The 27,497-nt window shown below is 36.8% G+C and overlaps 1 protein-coding gene across 11 annotated transcripts in view; it reads right to left on the bottom strand.

Annotated features, from left to right (window-relative positions):
* SCAPER (S-phase cyclin A associated protein in the ER) overlaps positions 1-27,497 on the bottom strand; it is a 419,038-nt gene that overhangs the window by 113,804 nt on the left and 277,737 nt on the right. For all 11 annotated transcript variants that reach the window (XM_086363974.1, XM_086363978.1, XM_086363979.1 and 8 more), the window contains one exon: positions 16,096-16,219. In XM_086363974.1, coding sequence (XP_086220100.1) covers positions 16,096-16,219 — 124 coding nt within the window. The remainder of the gene's footprint in view (positions 1-16,095; positions 16,220-27,497) is intronic.

The raw sequence follows: 27,497 nt of genomic DNA, 5'->3' as shown, positions 1-27,497 counted from the left end.
AGTCCACGGGGTGGTAAAGAATCAGACAAAACTGAGCAGCTAAACAACAACAGTACTAAAAATTTTGTTCAAACCATCATGTATATTTAAAAGTTTTGTTAGAAAAACAAAGAACACATCTTCATTTCCAGAGTTCTTCATTCCTTCCTAAAGATGGTCATTTTCGTTGGGTGTCATTTTTCTTCAGTTTGAAGAACTTTATCATTTCTATAGTACAACCTTTTGTCATCTAATTGTCTAAGGCATATATTTCCAAATTTCAACTGTATTTATTTCACCTTTATTCTTGAAGCATTTTTTTGTGTGCTGGATATAGAAATTATGGATTGAATTTTTCTTTTCTAATTATTAGCATTTTAAAAATGAGATGACCCAGAGGGATGGTATGGGGAGGGAGGTGGGAGGGGGGTTCAGGATGGGGAACACGTGTATACCTGTGGCGGATTCATGTTGATGTATGGCAAAACCAATACAATATTGTAAAGTAATTAACCTCCAATTAAAATAAATAAATTTATATAAAAAATGCTCACTGTCTTCTGGCCTCTGGTGAGACAGATGTCAGGCATTACCTGAATCATTATTTGTCTGTATGCAATGTGGCACCTTTCAACATTTTCTCTTATTATTATACTTGTTTTTTGTAATTTGACATGATTATCTTTGTATTTATCCTTTTGGGGGGTTGGTGAACTTATTGAGTCTGTATATTTATGACTTTCATCAAATTTGGAAAAAACTTAGACGTTATTCTTTCAAAAATATTTTAATGCTTCATTCTTTGTTCTTCTGGATATCCAATATACATATTACACCGTTTAATACTAGCCCACAATTCCCTAAGGTTCTGTTCCTTTTTGTTTGCTTTTGTTCTCTCAATCTCTCCACCACACACACTCATCAGACTGGTTAATTCCTATTCATATAACTTAAAGTTCAATAATCTTTCCTCTGTTACTTCCACTCTGTTACGTCCACCAGTGAACTGTTTTGTTTTTTTTTTAATTTATACTTATTTTGTAAATAATTTTACACCTCTCCCAGTCTTCCCTGATGTTAACACCCTACATAATTACAGCACAAATACTAAAAGCAGAAAATTAACATTGATATAAAACAATGAGCTAATCTATAGACTTCATTAGACTTTTCCCAGTTTTTCTCACTAAAGTCCTTTTTTTTTTTGGCTTCATGATCCAATCAAGAATCCCATATTGAATTTAGTTGTCACATCTCTCTGCTGCTGCTAAGTCGCTTCAGTCGTGTCCGACTCTGTGCGACCCCATGGACTGCAGCCTACCAGGCTCCTCCGTCCATGGGATTTTCCAGGCAAGAGTACTGGAGTAGGTTGCCATTGCCTTCTCCTCACATCTCTCTAGTCTCTATGAATTCTTCAATCTTTTGATTTAATCAGCTATCTTGTAGACCATCTTCAATTTGGAACTATTTGATATTTTCTCATATTTAGATGACGTATTTTGCAAAAGTATCAAATGTCACAGAATGACAGTGTGAGCTTCTAAGAATATGATATTAGAGGGTAAATGATGTTGATATATTGTTTTTAGTGATGTTAGTTTTGATCACACAGTTAAGGTAGAATCTGCCAAGTTTCTTCATTGCAAATTTTCTATTTTCCTTCTCTGTAATTCAAAGTTATTCTGAAACTTAAAAAATATCCTTTTCCTAATTATACTTTTACTCACTAGTTTTTGCATCCATTGATGATTCTCTCCTGCAATAAGTATTACTGTGGGTGTTTGTCTCATGTTATTTTTCTGTTTTTCATCACTATCATTTATTAATTCATTCAGTGAATTTTTGACTTGTTATATTTTTCAGTTTGATTTTTTAAAAAGAAGCAGGCATATGATTTTGCTGGATTCAACTGCAAAACTTTATTCATGGATAGCAGTTGAAATCTCAGTTCAGTTTGTCTTTAGCTGAAGTACTTGGAGTGTCCCACAAACATATGGTACCAGGGTCATTCAGATATTTATAAATAATTTAGGGAATCCTCCTTTCTGGTTATCTCCTTTTTGAATGTCATCCCTACATTCTCGCAGTTACCTTTGCCCCAAATTCTGTCTTCTGGTTCTTCAGGCCAGAAAGACTGTGGATTTTCTATGGTAGTTTTAGCCATCCCATGCGGTACTGCCCTCAGGCCATAAAACCAGGAAACTTACTCAATGCTGCTCCCTTCTTCCAAGTGTCTATTCCGACCAGAATCTGTCTGCTCTTGATAGGTCTGTAGCACCTTCAAGTAGGTTTTTTTCATACTTTATACCTCCTGCCATCTGCAGAAGGGTCACTCTGGTAGGAGCTTATTCAATAATATTGGAAGCAAAACTGGACCATTTGTATGATATGGATTCTTTCAAGCATGTTAAGACTTGCTTTATGGCCTAGCGCATAGTCAATTCTTGTAAATTTCCCATGTGTATTTATAAAAAATTTATATTCTCTAATGTTTCACATATGGTTCTATCTATGTGTATAAAGTTTGCTAATTGCTTTCTTCAGTTTTGTACATATTTAACCATTGTGTTTGCTTTACCCACCATCTGAAAACAGTGTGATAAAATCTCCACTATGATGCTGGATGTGTCAATTCCTCCGTGATTATAGGTGACAGTAATAATGATGATGATGATATGATTTCATATGACTGCAGTAGAATGGTACTTAAGAGTTATAATTTGACCCATGTTCTCTCACTAGATCAATTTTGAATGTAGCTTTAAGGGTAAAGTTCTATACCAGTCGCAATATCCTTTAACTGTTCTCACCAGACTTAAAGGAGCAGTGTGCCATGTAATATAGTGGGAAAAAGTTAGGTTGGGATTTAGGAGACCTGAATTTGTATCCCAATTCTACTGGAAACAGGCTGTGAAATTTTTGGCAAATACCCAGCCCACACATTTCCCATCCTTCTCTTTTTTTGAGTTCCATTGTCCTCATTTGTAAGACAAGGAGGACTAGACCAGACTAGATATTATGAAAGCCTCCTCTCTGGTTCTAATACACTCTGTATCAATAAATATATATATATGTATATATAATATATATAGTATATGAGAAACAGAATTCACATTATTGATGAAGAAATGGGTAGGGTGCCCTTGACATGTTGAGCAAGTACCACACAGTGGAGAAAGGAGAAACAAGAGGCAAGTGGCGTCCGGAAGACCAGTGTTACTTGTGGAGAGCTGAAGGATTTCTATTCCCATGTAATTAACTATGAAGTCCATGTTCTGGCTCCTTGGTACAAAGAAGAGAATGTGGTGAACAACCAATTCCAGGCCTTTGCTGCTATAATGAAAATAGGCATCCGTATGGCTCTGCACCAGACTCAGTGAAAAACAATCCCCTTGCTGTAAGGTTGCACTTATATTTTCTTTGTTAGTATACAGGGCTTTCTTGTCATCTTCTGCAGTGCTCACCAACAGTCTCTTTGATCCAACAGTATCATATCAATTATTTAAGGTTTGTACATCACTTTTCAATTAACAGTTTCTTTGGCTCCAGAAAATATATACACACAATTTATAAGAGTATTCTTTAAATATTCCATGAGGAGCAGGTCACTATGAATTAAAAATAAGAATGCTAATAAAATATTGAATGCCTTTTTAAAGTGCAATGAAACATCAAGAAATTATAAATCTTTTAATTAAATGCTTCTTCAGTATATATTACCCAGGTGAAAATATGAAACATGGATAAAATTAAAGTCACAAAAATATTACTTTATCTCATTTGTGAGGACAATAAAGTGAGGACACATCAATTTAGGTTATAGGAAGGGAATGTCCTGGACAAGAACTCAGGAGACCTGCATTCAGGTCATGAGTCTATCACTAGGTAGTTGTATGACCTCTTTGCCATAACTCCATTTACCAATCTGTAATATGGACTATGTAGAATTTGTCCGCATTAAAAGTCCATCAATCTATTTTCACAGTACTCAGCAGTACTCATACTTGTCTTTTTTTGGTGGTAATAAACATGTAACATAGATTTATCATCTAACAATTTTAAGTATATTTCATAGTCTATCTACATGCACATGGTTGTAAATCAGATCTCTAGAACTTTTTCATCTTGCATAAGTGAAACTCAATACTCACTGAACAGCAACTTTCCATTTGCCCTCATCCTAGCTCTTAACTTTCAGTTTAGTGAGCCTGACTAGATAGTGAAATCATACAGTATGTGCCCTTCTGTGACTGGCTTATTTCACAAGGTTTATCCATGTTGTCACGTATGGAAGGACTTCTTTTTTATGGCTGAATAATATTCCAGTGTATGCACGCATGCATTTTTCTTTATTCAACTACCAATGAACATTTCAGTTCTCTCCCCCTCTTGGTTATTATGAATAATGGTACAGGGAACATGAGAGTGCAAGGATCTCAGAGGTTCTGACTTCAACTTTTTGGGTAAATACCAAGAAGTAATCTCATATGGTAGTTCTATTTTTAATTTCTTGGGGAACTGTCATTATTGTTTTCCAAAGTAGGTGCACCACTTCACATTTCCACCAGGAAACAAGAGTTCCCATTTCTCCAAACTCTTGCCAATACTTGTTACTTTTTGTGTTTCTGATTTTTATATTTATGTATTTAAGTCATTAACCCTTCATCAGATATATAATTTTCAAATATATTCTCCTCTTCTGCAGTTTGCCTTTTCATTTTGTTGACTATTTCCTTTGCTGTACAGAAGCCTTTTAGTTTAATGTAGTGCCATTTGTTTATTTTTGCTTTTGTTGTGCTTTCTCATATCATAAAAAAAAAAATCACTGCCAGGAGCAATGTCAAGGAGCTTTACTCATGTTTCTTCTAGGAGCTTTATGGGTTCAGGTTTTACATGTAAGTTGTAAGTCCATTTGCAGTTAAGTTTTGTGTATGGTGTAAGATAGAGTCCAACTTCATTATTTTGCATGTGGATAGCCACCATTTCCCAATAGAGTTTACTGAAGATTATCCAACAGTATTTATTAAAGAGACCACCTTTTCCTTTTCATATTTTTTATGTCTTGTCAAATCTTAGTTGGCTGTGTATTTGTAGGTTTACTTCCAAGCTCTCTATTCTGTTCTATTGGTCTATGTGTCTGTTTTTATGACAGTTTGTTCTAATCTTTAATTATTTCTTTTTTCTGCTAACTCTGGGCTTAGTTTTTCTTTCTCTAGTTTCTTGAGGTATAAAGTTAAATTGATTGAGATCTTTCTTCCTTTTTCTTTTTTTTTTAATTTAAATTTTATTTTATTTTTAAACTTTACAATACTGTATTAGTTTTGCCAAATATCGAAATGAATCTGCCACAGGTATACATGTGTTCCCCATCCTGAACCCTCCTCCCTCTTTCCTCCCCATACCTTCCGTCTGGGTCGTCCCAGTGCACCAGCCCCAAGCATCAAGTATCGTGCATCGAACCTGGACTGGCGACTCGTTTCATACATGATATTATACGTTTCAATGTCATTCTCCCAAATCTCCCCACCCTCTCCCTCTCCCACAGAGTCCTTAAGACTGATCTATACATCAGTGTCTCTTTTGCTGTCTCGTATACAGGGTTATTGTTACTATCTTTCTAAATTCCATATATATGCGTTAGTATACTGTATTGGTGTTTTTCTTTCTGGCTTACTTCACTCTGTATAATAGGTTCCAGTTTCATCCATCTCATTAGAACTGATTCAAATGTATTCTTTTTAATGGCTGAGTAATACTCCATTGTGTATATGTACCACAGCTTTCTTATCCATTCATCTGCTGATGGACATCCAGGTTGCTTCCATGTCCTGGCTATTATAAACAGTGCTGTGATGAACATTGGGGTACATGTGTCTCTTTCCCTTCTGGTTTCCTCAGTGTGTATGCCCAGCAGTGGGATTGCTGGATCATAAGGCACTTCTATTTCCAGTTTTTTAAGGAATCTCCACACTGTTCTCCATAGTGGCTGTACTAGTTTGCATTCCCACCAACAGTGTAAGAGAGTTCCCTTTTCTCCACATCCTCTCTAGCATTTATTGCTTGTAGACTTTTGGACTGCAGCCATTCTGACTGGCGTGAAATGGTACCTCATAGTGGTTTTGATTTGCATTTCTCTGATAATGAGTGGTGCTGAGCATCTTTTCATGTGTTTGTTAGCCATCTGTATGTCTTCTTTGGAGAAATGTCTATTTAGTTCTTTGGCCCATTTTTTGATTGGGTCATTTATTTTTCTGGAGTTGAGCTGAGTTGCTTGTATATTTTTGAGATTAGTTGTTTGTCAGTTGCTTCATTTGCTATTATTTTCTCCCATTCTGAAGGCTGCCTTTTCACCTTGCTAATAGTTTCCTTTGTTGTGCAGAAGCTTTTAAGTTTAATTAGGTCCCATTTGTTTATTTTTGCTTTTATTTCCAATATTCTGGGAGGTGGGTCATAGAGGATCCTGCTGTGATGTATGTCAGAGAGTGTTTTGCCTATGTTCTCCTCTAGGAGTTTTATAGTTTCTGGTCTTACGTTGAGATCTTTAATCCATTTTGAGTTTATTTTTGTGTATGGTGTTAGAAAGTGTTCTAGTTTCATTCTTTTACAAGTGGTTGACCAGTTTTCCCAGCACCACTTGTTAAAGAGATTGTCTTTAATCCATTGTATATTCTTGCCTCCTTTGTCAAAGATAAGGTGTCCATACGTGCGTGGATTTACCTCTGGGCTTTCTATTTTGTTTCATTGATCAATATTTCTGTCTTTGTGCCAGTACCATACTGTCTTGATAACTGTGGCTTTGTAATAGAGCCTGAAGTCAGGTAGGTTGATTCCTCCAGTTCCATTCTTCTTTCTCAAGATAGCTTTGGCTATTTGAGGTTTTTTGTATTTCCATACAAATTGTGAAATTATTTGTTCTAGCTCTGTGAAGAATACCATTGGTAGCTTGATAGGGATTGCATTGAATCTATAAATTGCTTTGGGTAGTATACTCATTTTTACTATATTGATTCTTCCAATCCATGAACATGGTATATTTCTCCATCTATTAGTGTCCTCTTTGATTTCTTTCACCAGTGTTTTATAGTTTTCTATATATAGGTCTTTAGTTTCTTTAGGTAGATATATTCCTAAGTATTTTATTCTTTCCGTTGCAATGGTGAATGGAATTGTTTCCTTAATGTTTCTTTCTGTTTTCTCATTATTAGTGTATAGGAATGCAAGGGATTTCTGTGTGTTGATTTTATATCCTGCAACTTTACTATAATCATTGATTAGTTCTAGTAATTTTCTGGTGGAGTCTTTAGGGTTTTCTATGTAGAGGATCATGTCATCTGCAAACAGTGAGAGTTTTACTTCTTCTTTTCCAATTTGGATTCCTTTTATTTCTTTTTCTGCTCTGACTGCTGTGGCCAAAACTTCCAAAACTATGTTGAATAGTAATGGTGAAAGTGGGCACCCTTGTCTTATTCCTGACTTTAGAGGAAATGCTTTCAATTTTTCACCATTGAGGATGTTTGCTGTGGGTTTGTCATATATAGCTTTTATTATGTTGAGGTATGTTCCTTCTATTCCTGCTTTCTGGAGAGTTTTTATTATAAGTGGATGTTGAATTTTGTCAAAGGCTTTCTCTGCATCTATTGAGATAATCATATGTTTTTTATTTTTCAATTTGTTAATGTGGTGTATTACATTGATTGATTTGTGGATATTGAAGAATACTTGCATCCCTGGGATAAAGCCCACTTGGTCATGGTGTATGATCTTTTTAATGTGTTGTTGGATTCTGATTTTCTTCCTTTTTAATTCAGGTATTTATTGCTATGAACTTTCCTCTCAGCACTGCTTTTACAGCACTCCATAAGTTTTTGTATGCCATATTTTAATTTGTCTTAAAGATACTATTTAGTTTCTCTTTTAATTTCTTCTTTCATCCACTGTTTTTTTTTATCAAGTTGTTTAATTTCCATATGTTTGTGAATTTTCCAGTTTTCCTTCTGTTATTAATTTCTATTTTCATTCCATTGTGGTCAGAAAATACACCTGTCATCTTAAATTCATTTACTTGTTTTGTGACCTAATATGTGATCCATCCTGAAAAATGTTCCATGTGTGCTTGAGAAAATGTGTATTCTGCTGGTGGGTAGAATATTTTATATATGTGTATTAGGTCCATGCAGCCTACAACACTGTTCAAATCCTCTGTTTACTTAATGGTTTGCTTTCTAGATGTTTATGCATTATTGAAAGTGGGGTATTGAAATCTACTTTAACTGAGCTATTGTCATCTTCTTTCTTCAGTTCCTCTATACTTGCTTCTTATATTTGAGTGCTCTGATGGGTGCATGTGTATTTACAATTGTTACACCTTCCTTAAAAATTGACCTTTTATTACTATATAATGTTCTTCTTTATCTCTTCTGAGAGTTTTGACTTTTAAGTCTATTTTGTCTGATATAGGGATGGCTACCTCTGTTCTCTTGTTGTTACCATTTGCATGAATTATCGTTTTCAATTCTTTCACTTTCAGCTTATGTGTGTCCTTAAATTTAAAGTAAGTCTGTTGTTGACAAAAGATAGTCAGATCTTGTGTTTTTATCCATTCAGCCAGTGTGTGCCTTTTTATTGGAGAGTAAACCACTTACATTGAAAGTAATTACTGATAGAGAAGGAATACCTATTGCCATTTTGTCAATTATTTTATGTCTTATACGGTTATTTTGCCCCTCATTCCTCTTCTGCCATCTTCCTTTGTAGTAACATGCTTTGATTCCTTTCTCATTTTCTTCTGAGTATCTTCTATAGGTATTTTTCCCTGTGGTTGCCATTTATAATAATCTATTTCAACCTGATAACTTAATATCAATCACATACAAATATGTTATACTTTTACTTCTCTCCCCTCAATATATTATGTTTTTCATGTCGCAAAGTACATACTTTAAATCATGTATCCATTAACATACTTTTATACTTATGGCTATTTTAACAGTTTGGTCTTTTAATTTCTGTGTCAGGATTAACACTGATTTAACCCCCCATCACAGTATTACTTCCCAGATGGTAAAGCGTCTGCCTACAATGCAGGAGATTCAGGTTCAATCCCTGGGTTGGGAAGATCTCCTGGAGAAGGAAATGGCAACCCACCCCAGTACTCTTGCCTGGAAAATCCCATGGACGGAAGAGCCTGGTGGGCTACAGTCCATGGGGTCACAAAGAGTCGGACACGACTGAGCAACTTCACTTTCCTTTCACTTTACAGTATTACAGCCCCCAGTATTTGTCTTTATGTTCACATTTATCAGTGAGCTTTATACTATCACATGCTTCCATGCTGCTCTTTAGTGTCTTTTTTTTTTTCCTCCTACTTTCAGGGCTCCTTTGAGAATTTCTTATCAAGTAGGTCTAGTAGTGGTGATGAATTTCCTTAGCTTTTGTTTATCTGGGAAAGTTTTTATTTCTCTTTCATTTTTTGAAGGATAGTTTTGCTGGATGTAGTGTTCTTGGTTGGCATTTTTTTTTCTTTTATCATTTTGACTATAACATCCCACTCCCTTCTGGACTGTAGGTCTTCTGGTGTGAAATACACTGTTTTATGAGAGTTCTTCTGCATGTGACAAGCTGATTTCCTTTTGCTGCATACAAAATTCTATTTTTGACTTCTGATAATTGATTATAATGTGTCTATGTGAGATTTCTTGGGTTCACCAAAGTTAGGACCTGTTGGACTTGTTGAAATTGGATTCCCTTTCCTTTACTAGACTGGGAAATTTTAGGTCATTATTTATTTAAATAAGTTTTCTGCCCCATTGTCTCTGTCTCTTTCTCCTTTTGTGACCACCATAATATACATCTTGGTCTACTTTACAGTACAGCGTAAGTCCCTCGGGCTTTTTTTCATTCCTTTTTATTTTTATTCTCGATTAGATAATTTCAAATTACCTATCTTTTAGTTCAATGATTCTTTCTTCTGTTTGATCAAGGCTGATCTTGAATTCCTCTAGTTTTTTCAGTTCAATAATTTATTCTTTAGCTCTAAAACTTCTATTTGGTTCTTTTTATATTTTCTATCTCTTTTTAATTTTCATTTTGTTCATATATCATTTTTCTGAGTTCACAGAATATCTCTAGAATAATTATTTTGAATATTTGTCACGTTATTCATATACCTGCTTCTTTAGGGTTGGTTGAAGATTTATCTTGTTCTTTGTAGGGGCCATGCTTCCCTTTTTCTTTGTGTGTCTTGTAACTTTGTGTTGGAATCTGCACATTTGAAAAAATAGGTATCACTTTTAGACTGTACATAGTGGCTTTGTAAAGGGGGAAGACACCAATTCCCTTGACTAGGGAGTCAGAGGTTCTATGAAGCATTTTTATAGGGGACAGGACTTCTCTGGGCCTGCATGTGCAATTTCTTAATTAGAAGGCCTGGCTGGCTTCTTTCTGAAGAGATCGTAATCTCTTGCTCCCTCTAGTGTCTGTCTGTAGCACTGCAGGTTCTCTGATTCTCAGTAGTAAGCTGCCCTGCTTTCTGCTGTTCTCAAGGGCTGCCAGGCATTCAAAGTATGCCAGCTTCCTGGCAGTGCCATGAGTCAGGTGAGGCAGATACAAGTCCCTTGGGCAGCCCTCCAAAAAGCCAGAATGCTGGACTCACACTCAACTCCTCTCCCTTTAAAGCAGAGAACCATGAGCTGGGGTATCATCTTCCAATGCCAAGCTGTGCCAACTCGAGAGAGGAGAGATTGTGAGTAAAGCAAATTAGTTTTTCTTACTCACATCAGTGTGGTTGTTCCTGGCCTTGAGATCACCTTGTGTATTTTAATATCTAAACTGTTTTCTGGAGTTCTCATAATGATATTTTTTTTAAATTAATTTATTTTTTATTGAAGGATAATTGCTTCACAGAATTTTGTTGTTTTCTGTCAAACCTCAACATGAATCAGTCATAGGTATACATATATCCACTCCCTTTTGAACCTCCCTCCCATATCGCTCCCCATCCCATCCCTCTAGGTTGATACAGAGCCTGTATTTGAGTTTCCTGAGCCATACAGCAAATTCCTGTTGGCTATCTATTTCACATATGGTGATGTAAGTTTCCATACTACTCTTTCCATACATCTCACCTGTTGTTCCATACATCTCTCCTCCCCTCTCCCCATGTCCATAAGTCTATTCTCTATGTCTGTTTCTCCATTGCTGCCCTGTCAGTACCATTTTTCTAGATTCCATATATATATATATATATATATATGCATTAGAATGTGATATTTATCTTTCTCTTTCTGACTTACTTCACTCTGTATAATAGGTTCCAGGTTTATTTACCTCATTAGAACTGACTCAAATGTGTTCCTCTTTGTGGCTGAGTAATATTCCATTGTGTGTATGTACCACAACTTTTTTATCCATTCATCTGTTGATGGACTTCTAGGTTGCTTCCATGTTCTAGCTATTGCAAATAGTGCTGCAATGAACAATGGGATACGTGTCTTTTTCAATTTTGGTTTCCTCAGGGTATATGCTTAAGAGTGGGATTGCTCGGTCGTATGGTGGTTTTATTCCTAGTTTCTTAAGGAATCTCTATACCGTCTTCCATAGTGGCTGTATCAGTTTACATTCCCAGCAACAGAGCAAGAGTGGTCCCTTTTCTCCACACACTCTCCAGCATTAATTGTTTGTAGACTTTTTGATGATGGTCATTCTCACTGGTGTGAGGTGATATCTCATTGCAGTTTTGATTTGCATTTCTCTAATAATGAGTGATGTTGAGCATCTTTTCATGTGTTTTTTAGCCATCTGTATGTCTTCTTTGGAGAAATGTCTGTTTAGGTCTTTTTCCCACTTTTTGATTGGGTTGTTTGCTTTTCTGGTATTGAATTGCATGAGCTACTTGTATATTTTGGAAATTAATCCTTTGTTAGTTGTTTCCTTTGCTATTATTTTCTCCAATTCTGAGGGTTGTCTTTTCACCTTGCTTTTGGTTTCCTTTGCTGTGCAAAAGCTTTCAAGTTTAATCAGGTCCCAGTTGTTTATTTTGTTTTTATTTCCTTTACTCTAGGAGGTGGGTCATAGAGGATCTTGCTTTGATTTATATCATCGAGTTTATAACGGTATTTTAGTTTGTATATAGTTGCTAAGTGTTTCTTTGGGAATGGGAACTGGGACTATCTATTTTGCCAGTTTGCTCTTTTTCACTGGTCTTTTTATTGCCTTCTAATGGTCATGTGTAGTCTCCTTAAGGAGACATTTTGAAGGTAGAGGCCTTGATATTACACTTTCCTCTGCAGTGTAATGATTTAGGCACAGAGAAGATTCTTAACACTCAGTTATTGAAATCTGCTTTAACATAGTTTAAAGTTTTCATACTTTTTGAAGATAATGCCTATCTAAATGTACTGTATTTATAGGGCTCCAAATAAATTCCTCAAGACCTTATCCTAAAAATCCTACTTTGAATCTATACTGCAAGAAAAAACACATACTTTTTCAGTGCCACCCATGCTAATTTGGCTTTTGTAAAAATCATAATCCAGAATTGTAGAATTTCTACCCTTCAAGGCATAGGCAAATCCAAATTCTCCCCGAAAGTCTCCAATACTCCAAGTTAGAACTCATTCATCAAATATTTAGCAGGCATTTCCTTATGTGCCAGGTACTTTTCTAGGCTGTATGCACTACTCTGTAGCTCTGATTGTGTTACAGAACTTCTCACAGCTTTTGTTTAATATTAATGTATGCAAGTTGCTCATTCTTCAACCGTGGGCTTCTAGAATGAAGGAACTGTGTCCAATTCACCTCTGCAATCCTGGCATCTGTACAACGCTTTGCACATTATTGAGATGCAATACAAGAATGCTAAAACAAACTCCAAACAGCTAGATTAGGGGAGAAAAGCCTCCTAAACCATCTCAGTTTGCTGAAGAAAGGCTGACCTGCCCTATAATCAGTTGTCATATAAATTCCATCAGATCTTAATTAATTAACTTCTTTTATGCTTCTTTATAATCCTTCTGGAAAATGTGTGATGACAGTTTCCTACCCTTTGCTGAAAGGGTACTTACAAGTTAGTGATCCATATTTCAGTTACACGTACATCAAAACAAGGTAGCAATAAAAATGTAAATTCACAAGTGATTTCCAGAAATGTAAAAATAACCACCACCACCTCTACCTCTCCAACTTAGAAAATATACCCACCTCTTTCAATTATCACAAACTCCATCACAGCAGTATTAGAATTGACAGAGAATAAAAAGCCAAAAAGAACAGTAAAGACCAGGAAGTGCCACGTTTAAGGGAAGGAGGGATAAAATGTGTTTGACAAACTAATGTCCCAGGATTCAAGTTCTAAACTGAACAAAATAAACATAGAATGCGGTGAAATTCATTGGTTGGGAGATTAAAAGCTTTCCGAGTGTTAAGAAATCTTGAGGTCACAAGTAAGGGAATATTATTCAAAGGAAACTGGGGCTTTCATAGTAGAGGGAAAGGATCAAGCTACTTACAAGCTCCTGGCACATGGTAGGCACTTAATAAATGAAAGCTATTATGAGGAGCTACGGTCTAGCTTTGTGATGTCCCGGGCAGAGGCTACCGACCTCCTTTCTCTGTGCTTCACCATACTCTGTACAGGCTGACATCACACCATTTTTATGTGCAACCTACATATCTGTTCCTACTCCAAAGCAGGAATTTCCTGGATGGTCAGGATCATACCCTACACTTCTCTGCAACTGGAAATAGTAGGCACTTATAATTATTAAGTGAGAGAATAAACAAACTACCTTATATGATGAGAACAGGTTTTGATCAGAAAAGAATGAAGAGCTAGGATGGAAGATCTTGTCTGTAAGTCTTCTTGCTCATTCCTTCACATTTCAAACACCATTCCCTTTTGTTGCTTGTTCTGTTCAAAGTACATTTATGTATCTTCTTCCATTACCAATATAAGAACAGGTTTCACACAGTAAATTCTTTCAGATAATGCGGCATGGAATAGTTGGAGAGCATGGGTTTTTTTTTTTTTCCCACTTCTTATTTTGAAATAATTTAAAATTGGTAATGGAACCATAGAAATTATATACTTTGAACAGGGTAAAGTAACAGAAGAGAATGGCTTTGAAATGTGAAGGAATAAGCAAGAAGACTTTAAAACGGGATATGCTGCAAAAATAGTAGAGTTCCCTTCATCCGTATCCCTACTGCTAACATTTTGAAAAACCACGGTATAATTACTGAAAGCAAGAAATCAACATTGAGCCAATAAAATTAACTATTCTACAGACCTTATTTGAAGTCTCAGGTTTTCTCACGAACATCCTTTTTCTAATCTAGGATCCCACGTTACATTTCATTGTCAGATCTCCTTAGATTCCTCCAATCTGTGACAGTTCTTCAACTTTTCTATGTCTTTCATGACACTGACACTTTTGAAAAATGAGTCAATTTTTGTGCAGAATGTCCCTGGACTGGGGTTTGACAGACCTAGCTTGGGCTCTTGACTCCATGACTATCCATGTAGCCCTGGGCAAGTCAACCTTTCTCAGACTCAAGTTTCTTCACCTGTAAAGCAGTATACTAACACTGACTTTGTTTTAAAAATGAAATGAGGCAAAATATATTAAAATGCCTGGGACATAAGGTCATACAACAAATGCTAAGTCTTTCTCCTTGTCCCTGGCTTTGAAATATTTCTGATAGAAATTTTTGCTAAAATCCATTACCTGTATTTCAATGCCTTATTTTATAGATAAACCATATATAACTTAGCCCTCAAGTGATGACTCAGTGTCATCATAAACAACCCTTATTGCACTGCATTGTTCTAGGTCTGTGTTTTTGTCCTTTCTCACTGCTGTCCCTTCTCTTTGTCATGAGATGAGCAGGTAAGAGCCTCATCATTTCCTTTCTGATTTTCAGCTTGAAACATATGGGAATCCATTTGTTTACTTATATATTCATCAACAATGTGCTGAACCTACTGTGTCAGGCCCTGTTTTAGGATTTTGGAGAAAGTGATGAATCACCTCCTGTCCTCATTGATTTTATGGCTAGTTGGGGAAATGGACAAGTAAGCAGCTGATTACATTCAATGTGATTAATCCTATGAATGACCTAATGTACCGGAGCATATAAGAACACCTAACCTGGACTTGGGGAGAGGGTCAGGCTGGGGAAGGTTTCATGAAGAAAGTGCCATTATGTCTTAGTAAAGGTCTCAGGATGTAGAAATTAACCAGATGGAGAAGGAAAGAGAGCAAAAGGCTCACAGTTTAGGGAAAAGCTATTAGAACTACGTGCTGAGTAAAATAAATCGGTTCTGAAAAATAAATCTCCTGTGTTATAAACTTGCAGCTTGAGAGTGATTTTGTGCCAATACCTCAGGGGCTCAGAAACTTCACCAGGAAACTTCTGGTCCCAGGGCTGTGTTCTGGAGGCTGCAGTTGACAGACCTAAACCTTTGGATATTATCCTGAGCTTACCTCTTTCAACATCTGTGGACTGAAGGAAAATTTAAGGCTACAATTGGCTGCTTGCTCCTATTTCAAAAGTATAACAGGTTTGCCCCTTTGTGACAGAAGAATTTCTTGCTTCAAAAAATACATCAAGAGCCCTCAAAAAGTCCGTCTTAAATTGACCTTTTTAAAAAAAATCCATTTTCTTTAATATCTTCTCCCACCATTCACCCTGCCTCATCACTGAGGCATTACTTCCCTTTCTTTATGTTTCTTACCAAGTTAAACACAAACTGACCCTTTAAACTGAGCTGGCAAGAGAGGTTATGAGACTTTCTTCCCTTGTACAGCACTAGTTTCTATGACCTCAGAGATACGGCTTTGAGCCTAACTCATTCCAAAGTCCCAGTCTAACCATGGAAATCTGTGATCTCGGCAAGTGCTACAGGTACATTATCCATCAAACACTGGGACTTAGGAGAATGCATTATAAGATTTTCAAATGAAGAGGTTTTTCTGCCAGTTCCTATTTTACTCTCCCAATCATCTTCACTTTTTTTTCAATCTGGAGAATAAATAAGATGGCTTCTTTTAGTTTTCTCCATAGGGGATATTTTTCAAATCTTAACTGCTTCTAATTCAAAGCAATAATATTACATACCGTCAACTGGTGTATGAGGAGGTCCATTAAGAAGGTAATCTTGTTACTAAACAGAACATCAATGCAGTTTTCTGAACAGTTATTGCAGGTGAGGTTGTAAACATTGATTGCATTGCAAAGAGACCTAACACAAGGAGAAAAACACCATTTATAAAACTTGTGCAGTTCTTCTCTAAACAATGTGAAATACACAAAATGAATGGTATAAAAGCAGCAGGCATGGGATAGAAATCACTCTTAAAAAACCAACCCAAATATTACTAGGTGCAAGGTCCATCAGCTAGACATAAAAGCTTTTAATTTTTATCCACAGCCTAGTGTTCATTAGAAAGGAATTCTTGCCTCTTATTAATGCAGCAGCAGGCAATGGAAATGTACTTACCCATCTACTGACAATGTCCTAATAATCTAAGATTAGATGTTACCCAGGAATTTTGGGATCTAGAATTTTTTAACAGTATCTGGAAAAAAGAGTGTGCCAAACCTCCTGTTGCCAGGTCTCCTGGTTGACAAGGGCAGATAATGAAGGAAAGGAGAACACACGAAGAGAAACTACAGGTTTTCCCTTGTGAGACAAGAACTGCAGAGGTCTGGGGAGTGAGGCCACACCTGCTCAGAGATTGTATGGACAGACCCAGAGTGCCTCAGCAGGGGAGGACCTACAGAGTGAACAGTCTCGGGTCAAACCCATCAAAGAAATGTGTTTTTTTTCCTTTTCCCTTGGGATTAAAAAATTATATCCCATTTTTCAAAGAAATTTTTGGAGCAACAAATTCAATGGGCATTCTTGTGAGTGCTTTGAAAACTGTAATTAACCTGCACTGCCTGAGTGATCAATGTTGATTCTGGCCTCACTAAATCCCCTGCTTAAGTCCTATGTACAAATGTTTTGATTTAGTCCCTTACAACCAATCCTCTAAAACAATAATTCTTTACGTGTGAACCATAGACCGGTAGCATCAATATGACCTGGAAACTTGCAGAAATGCAAATTCTCAGACTTCACCCCAGATCTACTAAACACTAGAAACTTTGGGGGTGGGGTCCAGCAATTTGTGTTTTAATGAATTTCACTTTTTTTAAACAAAATTCCAGACCACTGCTCTGGAATAGGGGCTCTAGAGTTTGACAGAGCACTAGCATCACCTGTATATCTTTAAAGATACAGACTTGCCTGAATTCCTCCCCTGGAGATGCTAGTGGGAATGGGAGGGCTCTAGACATTCAGCATGTTTCAAAAGCTCTATGAGCAATTCTGATGTACAGGCAGAGTTGAGAAGCATGGGTCTAAGAATCAACATGTAAGTATTCATTTGTTCAACAAATATGTAATTCCCTATGATTTTTCAGGCATTGTGCTAGGTAGACAAGACAGACAAGCTCTCTGTTCTCATGGAGCTGATGCTCTAGTGGGAGAAAGATGGTAAAGACAGCCCCTGTTGTAATCATCTGTTTGTCTGATATAGTGGTACTTGCTTCAACATAATTGATAGGTTCCTGAAACTTGAGCATTAGAGTATGTTGGTTAAGAGGAGAGATACTGGAATAAGATACTAGGTTAGAAACCTAGTTCTGTCATTTGAGGTTTTAGCAAGTTACTCATTTATATCTTAGCATCCAATTTCTTATCTGTAAAACTGAGATAATAATACCTAAGCTTCACATGGTCATCATCAGAATTAAATGAAATAATAGATGCAAAGTACTTAGGATGGTGTCTGGCACGTGGTTAAATAATTCATAATGATAGGTTCATTAGAGTTATTAATCTCATTATTCTTGTTATGAATAAGTCACAATTAAAACAGTTAAAAATCAAATCAAATTAAAGCATGCTATGAAACCTGTAATTTCCAGAATAATAAAGCGCCATGCTTCGTAAATTTTTACATGGAATACTGGCATGAACAATGAAAGGACTCTAAGTTGAAGGGAGCAGGAGGAGGCTCAGCTCCAGCCTGACTTAACCCCTGAGGACTGTACAGGAAATCCTGGCCTACGTGTAACTCATTTACGACACATCAGTTGGAGGTTCTACCTAACAAATCCCCCACAAGTGCCATTCAGCACTATTTCATTTATTAGCTAACGCATTTAGATTTGGCAAGAGTGCTTTTCTTTTCAGGTAAAAAAATAACATGTAATTGTGATTATAAAAATAATTTTAAAGATAATTGTAATAACTGTGAGAAAGAGAGCACAAATAAACAGTAAAAAACTATGAAGAGGTGATTTGGTACTTGTACTTCCAGTCTTCTCGTCTCAGAAATATTCACTTAGTTAATATGTGTAAAATGAATATTTCTCCATGATATTTAATATTCTTCCATAACACCGGTCTTCAATTTTTTACAAAAGCAGCTTTCTTACTTTCTTACTCAGAAGCTTAACAGCTAACGAAATCTTTTTCAGAAGCTTAAACCAAAGAACAGATAAAATCAGAGTTGCTCTGACTGAAGTAGAAGTAGACCCAGAGACCTACTCTGTTCTCCTCTCAAAGAGCCTTGAAATACTCCTCAGAGGCCTGGGGGTGTGTGCCCTTGGAGTACAGGAAACACTCCTGCGCTTTAACACCAATACGATGAACTTGGTACCTTTCTGACTAGGAGTGATGACCTTAGCACAACACACAACCAAGAAGCATGGTGAAAAGTGCCTCCCCCTTACTTATGTCCTTCAGCCCCTCATTTCCCTACCTTAGAAATCACCACGGTTACTAGTGCACATATCCTTCCAGGAGTCTGTGCATATGCAAGAGTTTTCCCCCCTACACAAATGGTACTTTACGAGATTTGGAGGGTGAAGTGAGCCAAGGCCATCTTTTGCTGTTGGCTGTCATCAAGCAAGGTTTGGAAATGTGAGGCTTCCCTGCAGTAGACTCAGGCTCCCTTTTCCAGATTCTGTGTGTCAAGAACCAGTGGGGTAACTTGTACTATTTGATTTCCTAATCTCTGATCTGCAGCTTCCAATACCCATTGTGGTTTCCTGAGTGTGGGAGAAAGTTGTGTGTGGCATTAGCGTCTTCCTTCCTTCCTTTTTTGGCCTCAGAGGAAGCAGTGCCCCCAGTGGATACGTTTGGTATTGTTCTGGAGTCAATAAAGAGGCCTGCAACCTTTTCCAACAGATTTGTAAGCATCCAATTTCTTATTTTAAATTCCTTTTCTGATTAAACTGCTTAAACTAAGAAGTACTGTAGCTTTTAAAAGAAGGAAGAGGATCATCCAGTGTATGTAAAATTTTACATCAATCAATTTCTTACTATTGTATCCAATTTTCAACATAATGGCAACCCTGTTTTAATAGTCAGAGTTCTTAGTTACAAGCCAGGGGAAGAAAGCTCTGGTTGATTTAAACAGGAAGGAAATTAACTGACAAGCTTTGGGTATATCATAGGATTTAGAAAACACAGGCATCAAAGTTATACTGCATGGACCAATATCCAAATCACACACCAGGAACCTGATCCGCTAAAACAAAACAAAACAAAACAAAAAACTCCGGGCACCATATGTCACAGCTTGAACTCACACTATGACCTTGGACAACAGATGCAGCTGCCTGCAACTGTCAAAGGAATAGAGTTTGGGATGTCCTTGCTTCTTACTTTATTAGCCTCAGAGTAAAAGTCTGGAGTGGCTATGCTGGGTGGTGAAGCCTAGGTCACAAGTTTATATCCTAGACACAAAGAGCACTGGGAAGCGGACACTGGTATGCTCAGGCACTGCAGAGGAGGGCCACACTGTGCCTGGGAACTCCATAAGGACAGGAGGTGCTCACTGCACAGCCAACGTTCACCACAGCTGTGCTGAGCAAATCCTTCTGCCTCCTGAGAGTAAATGTTCAGTAATGACAATGTGGTTCAAAGGATATGAAGATTTACTTTAAGATTTTTGATAGACATTGCAAAATTCAAACTGCCTTCCAGAAAAAAAGTATTTTAAATCAACTTATACTCCCAGAAAAAGTTCATCCATGTTTTCACTAACATCAGACACTTTCATTTTTAAAATCTGTTACTCATCTGACAGCTAAAAATGTTAAAGGTTGCATTTCTTTAATTGCTAGTGTGATTAAGGACTTTTCACTTCATGTGCTTATTGGCAATGTGCATTTATATTTTCTTTAATTATCACTGTGAACCTTTTACCCATTTTTCTATGGAGGGTTGTCTTTTTCTTATTGATTTATAAGGCACTTTACCAATAACAAAGGTATTAACCTTTTTATTTGTTTATTGGCTGTAATAGGTCTCCGTTACAGTACGCGGGATCTTTGTGGTGGTGCACAGACTCTCAAGTTGTGGTGTGTGGACTCTGAAGAGTGTGGGGTCAGTAAAGGCTACACTCGGGCTTAGTATTTGCAGTGTGCTGGCATGGCATGTGAGGTCTTAACTCCCGACGAGAGACTGAACCCATGTCCCCTGCATTGCAAGGCAGATTCTTAACCGCTGGACCACCAGGGAAGTCTGATATGAACCTTTTATCATCATATACAGCAAATAAATTTTCCTGTCTGTTGCTTATCTATATTTTTTGCTTTTTGTCATAAAGAATGGTTTCATTTTTATTTGATAAAATCTGTCAAAATTTCCCTTTCGTATATCTGGATACTGTGTCAGACTTAGAAGAATCTTCCTACTTCAGCATTACAAAAATATTCTTTGAAATTTACTTCTGGTAAATTTAAATTTAAATACTTCTGGTATTTTCATAGATTTTACATTTAAATACAAGATATGAAATTGATTGTGGGGTAAGGTATGATGTAAGTAGCCATTTACACTTATCTTTTTTTTTTTTTAATTAAAAAAAATTTTTTTTTACTTTACAATATTGTATTGATTTTGCCATACATCAACATGAATCCGCCACGGGTGTACACATGTTCCCAATCCTGAACCCCCTTCCCACCTCCCTCCCCATCCCATCCCTCTGGGTCATCCCAGTATCCTCTATTTAAAAATTTTTATTGAAGATTTTTCTCTTTTTCTTAATGATTTATAAGGATTCTCTCATTATATATCTATAACAAAGGGTTAATACATGTTGTTAATATTTTTTTCAGTTTATTTACTGCCAATAATTTTGCTCATTATTTTTAAGGCATTTTTAATATACTGAAGCTAAACAATTTTATGTAGTCAAACAATTCTTTGTGATTTATTTTCTCTTCCTGTCCCTTTTTCCTTTAAAAAGTTATCCTTTACCATGAGATGAGGTAACTACATGTTTGTATCTAGCCATTTGCATTTATTTAATCATCACTGTGTGTGGTAATGTTATGGTTTTATAATTTACTATCAAATCATTTAAAATTTATTTTGATGTGTGGCATGAAGCAGAAGCCTAAATTCCCTCCCCCACCCAAGAAATTCTTGAATAATTCACCTTCTCTCTACTGGTTTGAAATGCCACTTTTACTATAACTATATACACAGGATGTGTTTCCCGGTTTTCTAGTCTAGTTGATAATTTATGTAAGTTCTGTAATATATAAAGCCAATAACACACTGCTTTATGTATGGCAGCTGTACAGTGGGACTAATATATACAACTATAGATCTCTCAAAGTTTCAAAAATGAGGGTACTATATTTAGAATGACATGTGGAATTTATAGTTCTATTATTGTATCCTCTTTTTCCTTTGATTTTGATCTATATTTTTATAGTCTTGATTTCTAATCTCTCTTTTTTCTTAGTCAATGAAAACTCTACAACTGATCTAAACTCTTTTGTGGAATATCCCAGGGCATAAGTAAATCTACACATGGAAAACCAAACAGCACAGGGTGTGGGATTATTGTCCTAACGCCCTCTGTGCTTTACATTAAAGACACTGCATTTACTAGTAAAGTGCAGAATGTTACATCTATATAGTCTTATGCTTACAAAACCTTCCCAAGAAAACTTCCACAAAGAAACTGGTTTCTGATGAGAAAAAATGGGCGGGGGGAGTATAAAAAATCCCAGGGGTCAGGAAAAACTTGTCCACTCAGTAGAACTTGTTTGAAAGACAACCTCTATTTGAAGAGCACCTGTCTTAGAACGATCACTTCTTTGAACCCAGCTTGGGTGGTCTGCCCAAGCAGCTTTCCTTGTAATTTAAAACCCAAATGACTGGAAGCACTTTTTAACATCAAACAGAAAGCCCCAGATTTTAAAAGTATCTTCTGAGAAGACAGTAAAATCTTACTGTCCATTCCGTCAAAAGTACACTGTGGTTGGGGGTGGAGATAAAGGTTTTCTGACCCAGATAATCATGAATACATGAGTGAATCTTGTATCAGTAGGTCTTCTCACTAAAAATGTTTTCTCTGAAAAACAGAGGACAGAAAAGGCATCACGAAGGTGGGTTTGTTTTTTTTAATCCAAGAAGAACATAATTTGAATACAAGTATAGTATACCTCAGACATTAAGATTAGTATCTAAGATGTTATGAAATAGTTAAATAGAAAAGCCCTAGAGAGCTGCAGCCGAAGAGGACTTGATAATATCACTTAGGAAGTACGTAAGTTTATAACCTTACGCGGGTTCATACTGACTAAGGCTTTTCAGAAAACACTGTTCACAAATCCATTATCTGATACCAGTGTCAAGAAAGCAGACATTTAAAAACAACTGCCATTGGCAGTTTAAAACCAGAACACTTATAAATTATAATTTACCAAATGCCTTTGGTTTGCATTAAGCATTTATTCATAATAGATGGCATATCACTTATATACATGGAAGTGAGTGAAGGCTTTATGTTCCTGTGGAGCAAAATCCTGTGCCAAGTAATGGAGTCACAACAATACAGCTGCAAAGAGAAACTGGGAATTTTTGTAAATTATTGCTTCAGCCCTCATGGAAAGAAAGAACGGGCTTGATGTGAATAAGTGTAGGAAAGGACAGAATATTACAAATGACAGAGGATGGTTAGCAAATGATATTGTTTAAGGAAAGATTATCTGGACTGAACCAGAACACACAGACCTGGAGTAATACCAGTTTCCTAGGGAGGGGTGAAATGAATATTAAAACTAGAGCTCCCAAACATATTATAATTTACCAAGTACATTTTGTTTGCATTAAGCATCTAATAAATGGTATATAGTTTATATTCATCATTTTCAAATTATGCTTTGTCATTATAAAGCTCCAAACTAAAACAACTTGTTTAGATACTATCAAAAAGAATTATCTGAAACTAGGGAGAGGCAACTGCAGCTAGAATTCTAACAAGCTTGCAAAGAGCTGACTCATTGGAAAAGACCCTGATGCTGGGAGGGATTGGGGGCACGAGGAGAAGGGGACGACAGAGGATGAGATGGCTGGATGGCATCACAGACTCGATGGACGTGAGTTTGGGTAAACTCCAGGAGTTGGTGATGGACAGGGAGGCCTGGCGTACTGTGATTCATGGGGTTGCAAAGAGTCAGACACGATTGAGCGACTGAACTGAACTGAACTGCACCCACCAAGCAAGTGGCTGCTCACGCAATGGGGCCTGTGATGTAGGCCTGGCCCTGAAGGCCTGGCCCACATGAAAGCTGCATGTGCCAGTTCTGAAGGCTAAAAACAGACTAGTGTCAAAGCACTGAAAACTCTATTATACAACTACTCTTGAGTGACTTCTAGTTCAGGTCCTTGATTCATCCTTTGTGGAGTCCTCATAGCATACAGCACCAAGCTGGCTGGGCACAGGGATGTCTACATGAAGGGACAACCGTCTTCCTTGTTTCAAGCAGAACATACAAGAAATAACTGCGGAACATACCAATACATTATTAGCCACATTTTCTACTTTTAAACAATCATTAGAATGACTAGGGGTGGGAGCCCCATCCCCTAGCTAAAAGTGTCTCGTAATTTTGTACTGATATTTCAGGACTCAAAAGCATTTTTCCTTCAAACTCTTCTATACAACGGCTCTCTTTCCTCTCTTTGACACAGAGAATAACAAAATTCAAATACTGAACTAGTACAATTAGATAAGCAGGTCTTGGTTAATAAGAGAATGCCTTCTCCAGGCTTCCCTGGTAGCTCAGTGGTAGAGTCAGCCTGCCAATGCAGAAGACATGGGTTTGATTCCTGGTCCAGGAAGATGCCAACTGCTGTGGAACAACTACGCCTGTGGGTCACAACTACTAAGCCTGTGCTCTAGAGCCTGGGAAGAGCAACTACGGAAGCCTGCCTGCCCTAGAGCCTGTGCTTCACAACAAGAGAAGGCCTGCCAGCATCAGAGACCCAGCGTCAGAAACTAAAATAAATAAAACTTTAAAAAAAGAAGAAAATGTTTTTTTTGGCAAGAAATCTGGGGACAGAAGAATGATGCAGAAAATTTAACAATAAACAGATGATTCAGTTTTAATATTTTTGTGACCACAGAGAAGGTGGATTTGTGACAGAATTTTGGGGTATTTTTGCAGTGGACATTTGAATCAGTGTGAGCTGCAGGTAAAGAAGAAAACTTTTCCCCACTGGCACTGTGATGGTTAGCATAAATTCACACAGCCTTCTCCACCTCTGACTTCCTCCTTTCTGACGCTACAACACTTAGGGTGGGTGTGGATAGCCGAGGAGCCAACATCCAGGAACTGGAAATAAAAGACAGCTCAAGACTGGGGTAGAGAAGGGATGCTGATAGTGCTGCCGACCAGCCAGTCTTTGCTCCGCAGATGTAAATTATGTGCCTTCTACACCTCAGTTTGCATCAAAACTCAATGTAACAATTATAAATGATTACTACACTGCATATCATATTCTACAATGTAACAGTTTAAAAACACTAAAAGTAATTTTTTAATTCAGGGATTTTCCTAAGTATAATGATGCCTCAGAGCAGGAGAAAGAAATCTTCAACTAGATGAGTTATTTCAAAGATTCTTGTTTAGCTGGTGAATTTGGTATAATTAGAATAAGCAGTTTAATTATTCCACAGAGACACACTCTAATTTTAAATGAGAAATCACATATATTTTAAGTACAACCTAATTAGACTTCTTGCGTTTCCTAAAATTAACCTCCCACTGAGATGGTGTTTTGTTGCAAAGATTAGAATAATACATTTAAAAATTAGGATGAACATAAAATTAAAACATTAATTTGAAGTCTAGTGTTAAACTCTGTCTTGTCTAATAAAAAGACAGCTATGATTAGCTAGTCTTTAGATATGTTCTTAAGTAGGATCTGGTTATATAATTTTAAAGTCACAATTAAACATGTAGGCTCTGGAGAAGACCCCAGGTGGCGTGCAGTGTTAAACAGCAGATTAAAGTCGACACAACTAATTTCTTTACTTTAATCTTATTAGTGGTATAACAGCTGTCATCTGTAACCATTTCTGTGCTGCCTTTTGAGACAAACAAAATGCCTCAATATGTCAAATGGAGAACAGTATTTATCAATCACTATGGTAACCCACTCCAGTATTCTTGCTGGGAAAATCCCATGGACAGAGGAGCCTCATGGGCTACAGTCCATAGGGTCACAAAGAGTTGGACACGGCTGAGCACACAACACACACACACACACACACACACACACACACAGCTAATCAGCTTTCAAAATAGCTTTTTAAACTTTCATTATCTTGAGGAAAGTTATTTACTTTTAGTAAATCTTGATCTAAAAATAGCTATTTAGAATTACAATAATCCTGCCTAGAAATAAGGAATTGTTTGTTAACAATGGATTGTATCCTAAACTTCACCCACACCAGCAAATAACATTTGATTAACACTTAATGAGAGGCTGTAATGTAGCAGACACATAAGGTGGTATGTGGTTTCCACCTCTATATCTATATCTGGTATTGATGGGAAATAAGTCTTATGATGAATTTACTCTGTATTTACCACCTGATTTAAATCATGAAAAGGGTATTGAAGGTAACACAGAGATGTTGTACTGCTTCTGTAGACTTCACTGCTAGATCTTCTCTGAATATTTTGTCTCATACATACAAATAGTTACAAGTGGTTTTGGTTCATCTTTCTGAACTTCTGTTAGATCATTCTTCTTGTCCCCCTTTGGCTCTTAACCAGACTAAAAACCTCTCTCTTGGGTGTTACCACGTAGGCAATAAGATAGTAAAGGGAGAATACCAGAATAGAATGCTCAGTTCTAGCTGCCGATGTGATAAGAGACGATAAATCATTCAATGTTTTTAAGCCTTAGTTTCTTCATTTATATAATGTGATAAATTGATGAACATGTGTCAAAGACTCTGTTAAATAAATGTAATATATTTATTAATATAAATAGCTTTATTACTCTTATATTTCTGACAATGCCAAGTGTTTTGCAGGGACTCATTACAACTTCTTTGTAAAGGTTTTCTCTATCTCTCACTCATCCTTTAACCACAATACTAAACAAAGTGCTAACCACATGGCAATAAAAGTATATATTAAATGAGTGAATTCCTCTTTGGGTAAAACAGCATAAGCAATGAGGGCTTAAATTAACGTAATAGAAAGATGAGACAATAATACAAAGATGAGGAATGAAAAAGATATAAACTTTCTTCAAAATGTGAAAACAATAAGGAATAAATAATATCTTTCACTTTTCCCTGAATGAGTCATTTTGTCCAATGCACTCGAACTTAATTATTTTTTATACTGTACTGACAGTGTCCTAATAATATCAAAATGTTTACACCTTCCAAAGTGTGCCAGGTTATTTCAGGTCTCCATGTTCTTGCACATGCTGTGCTCTCTGCTGAGGAAGAGTTGTTAATTTGACAAACTCTGAATCTATCTTTTAAAACCTATAGGAAAGACTCTGTCTTCCTCTGGCTGTTAATGACACCATCCTTTCACTGTCTCTGCACTTGGCGCATTCTTGTACAGTTACACTTAGCATCAAATTACCTTTTCCCTGTTTAGCTCACTTTTTAATGAATGAGCCTGCTGATGGTTATGGACACAGTGTTATTTCCACAACTCTACTGCTCAGCACACAACCAATGGTACCAATCCCCCAGGTGCGTGAGGAAATGTGTAATAACACATTTGGTTGTCACAATGACTGGGGGCAGAGGTATTTAATGGGTCAAGGAATGTCACACAGCATGGGGTGTGTGACCCAGTGCCATTAGTGTCCCAGGCCAGAGTGTGACAACTCACAAAGCCCTTCCATATACATTACATTTCACCTTCACAACCCTGCAAGGCAGAAAGCTTTTCCCCATTCCCCAGATGAAAAATCCTACAGCACAATGAGGTCTTAAAGGCAGGTCTGACATTAAACACTGGCAAAGCTGGTATTTGAACTCTAATGCTCTGATTCTAAATCCCAGCTGAGTTTAATTCATTAGTGCATTATAGTCCCTTGTCTCTAATTCTAAATACAGATCCTGGCTTGAGTCCTAGAACTAATCAAATGAGAAAGTGAATATGTTTATTGTTGTTCA

This window comes from Bos grunniens, chromosome 21 (genome assembly GCF_055505025.1).
Source record: "Bos grunniens cultivar Pamir isolate PY7600 chromosome 21, Bosgru_T2T1.0, whole genome shotgun sequence".
NCBI lineage: Eukaryota > Metazoa > Chordata > Mammalia > Artiodactyla > Bovidae > Bos > Bos grunniens.
Note: the sequence above shows the minus strand (reverse complement) of the source record. Positions and strands in the feature narration are given on the sequence as shown.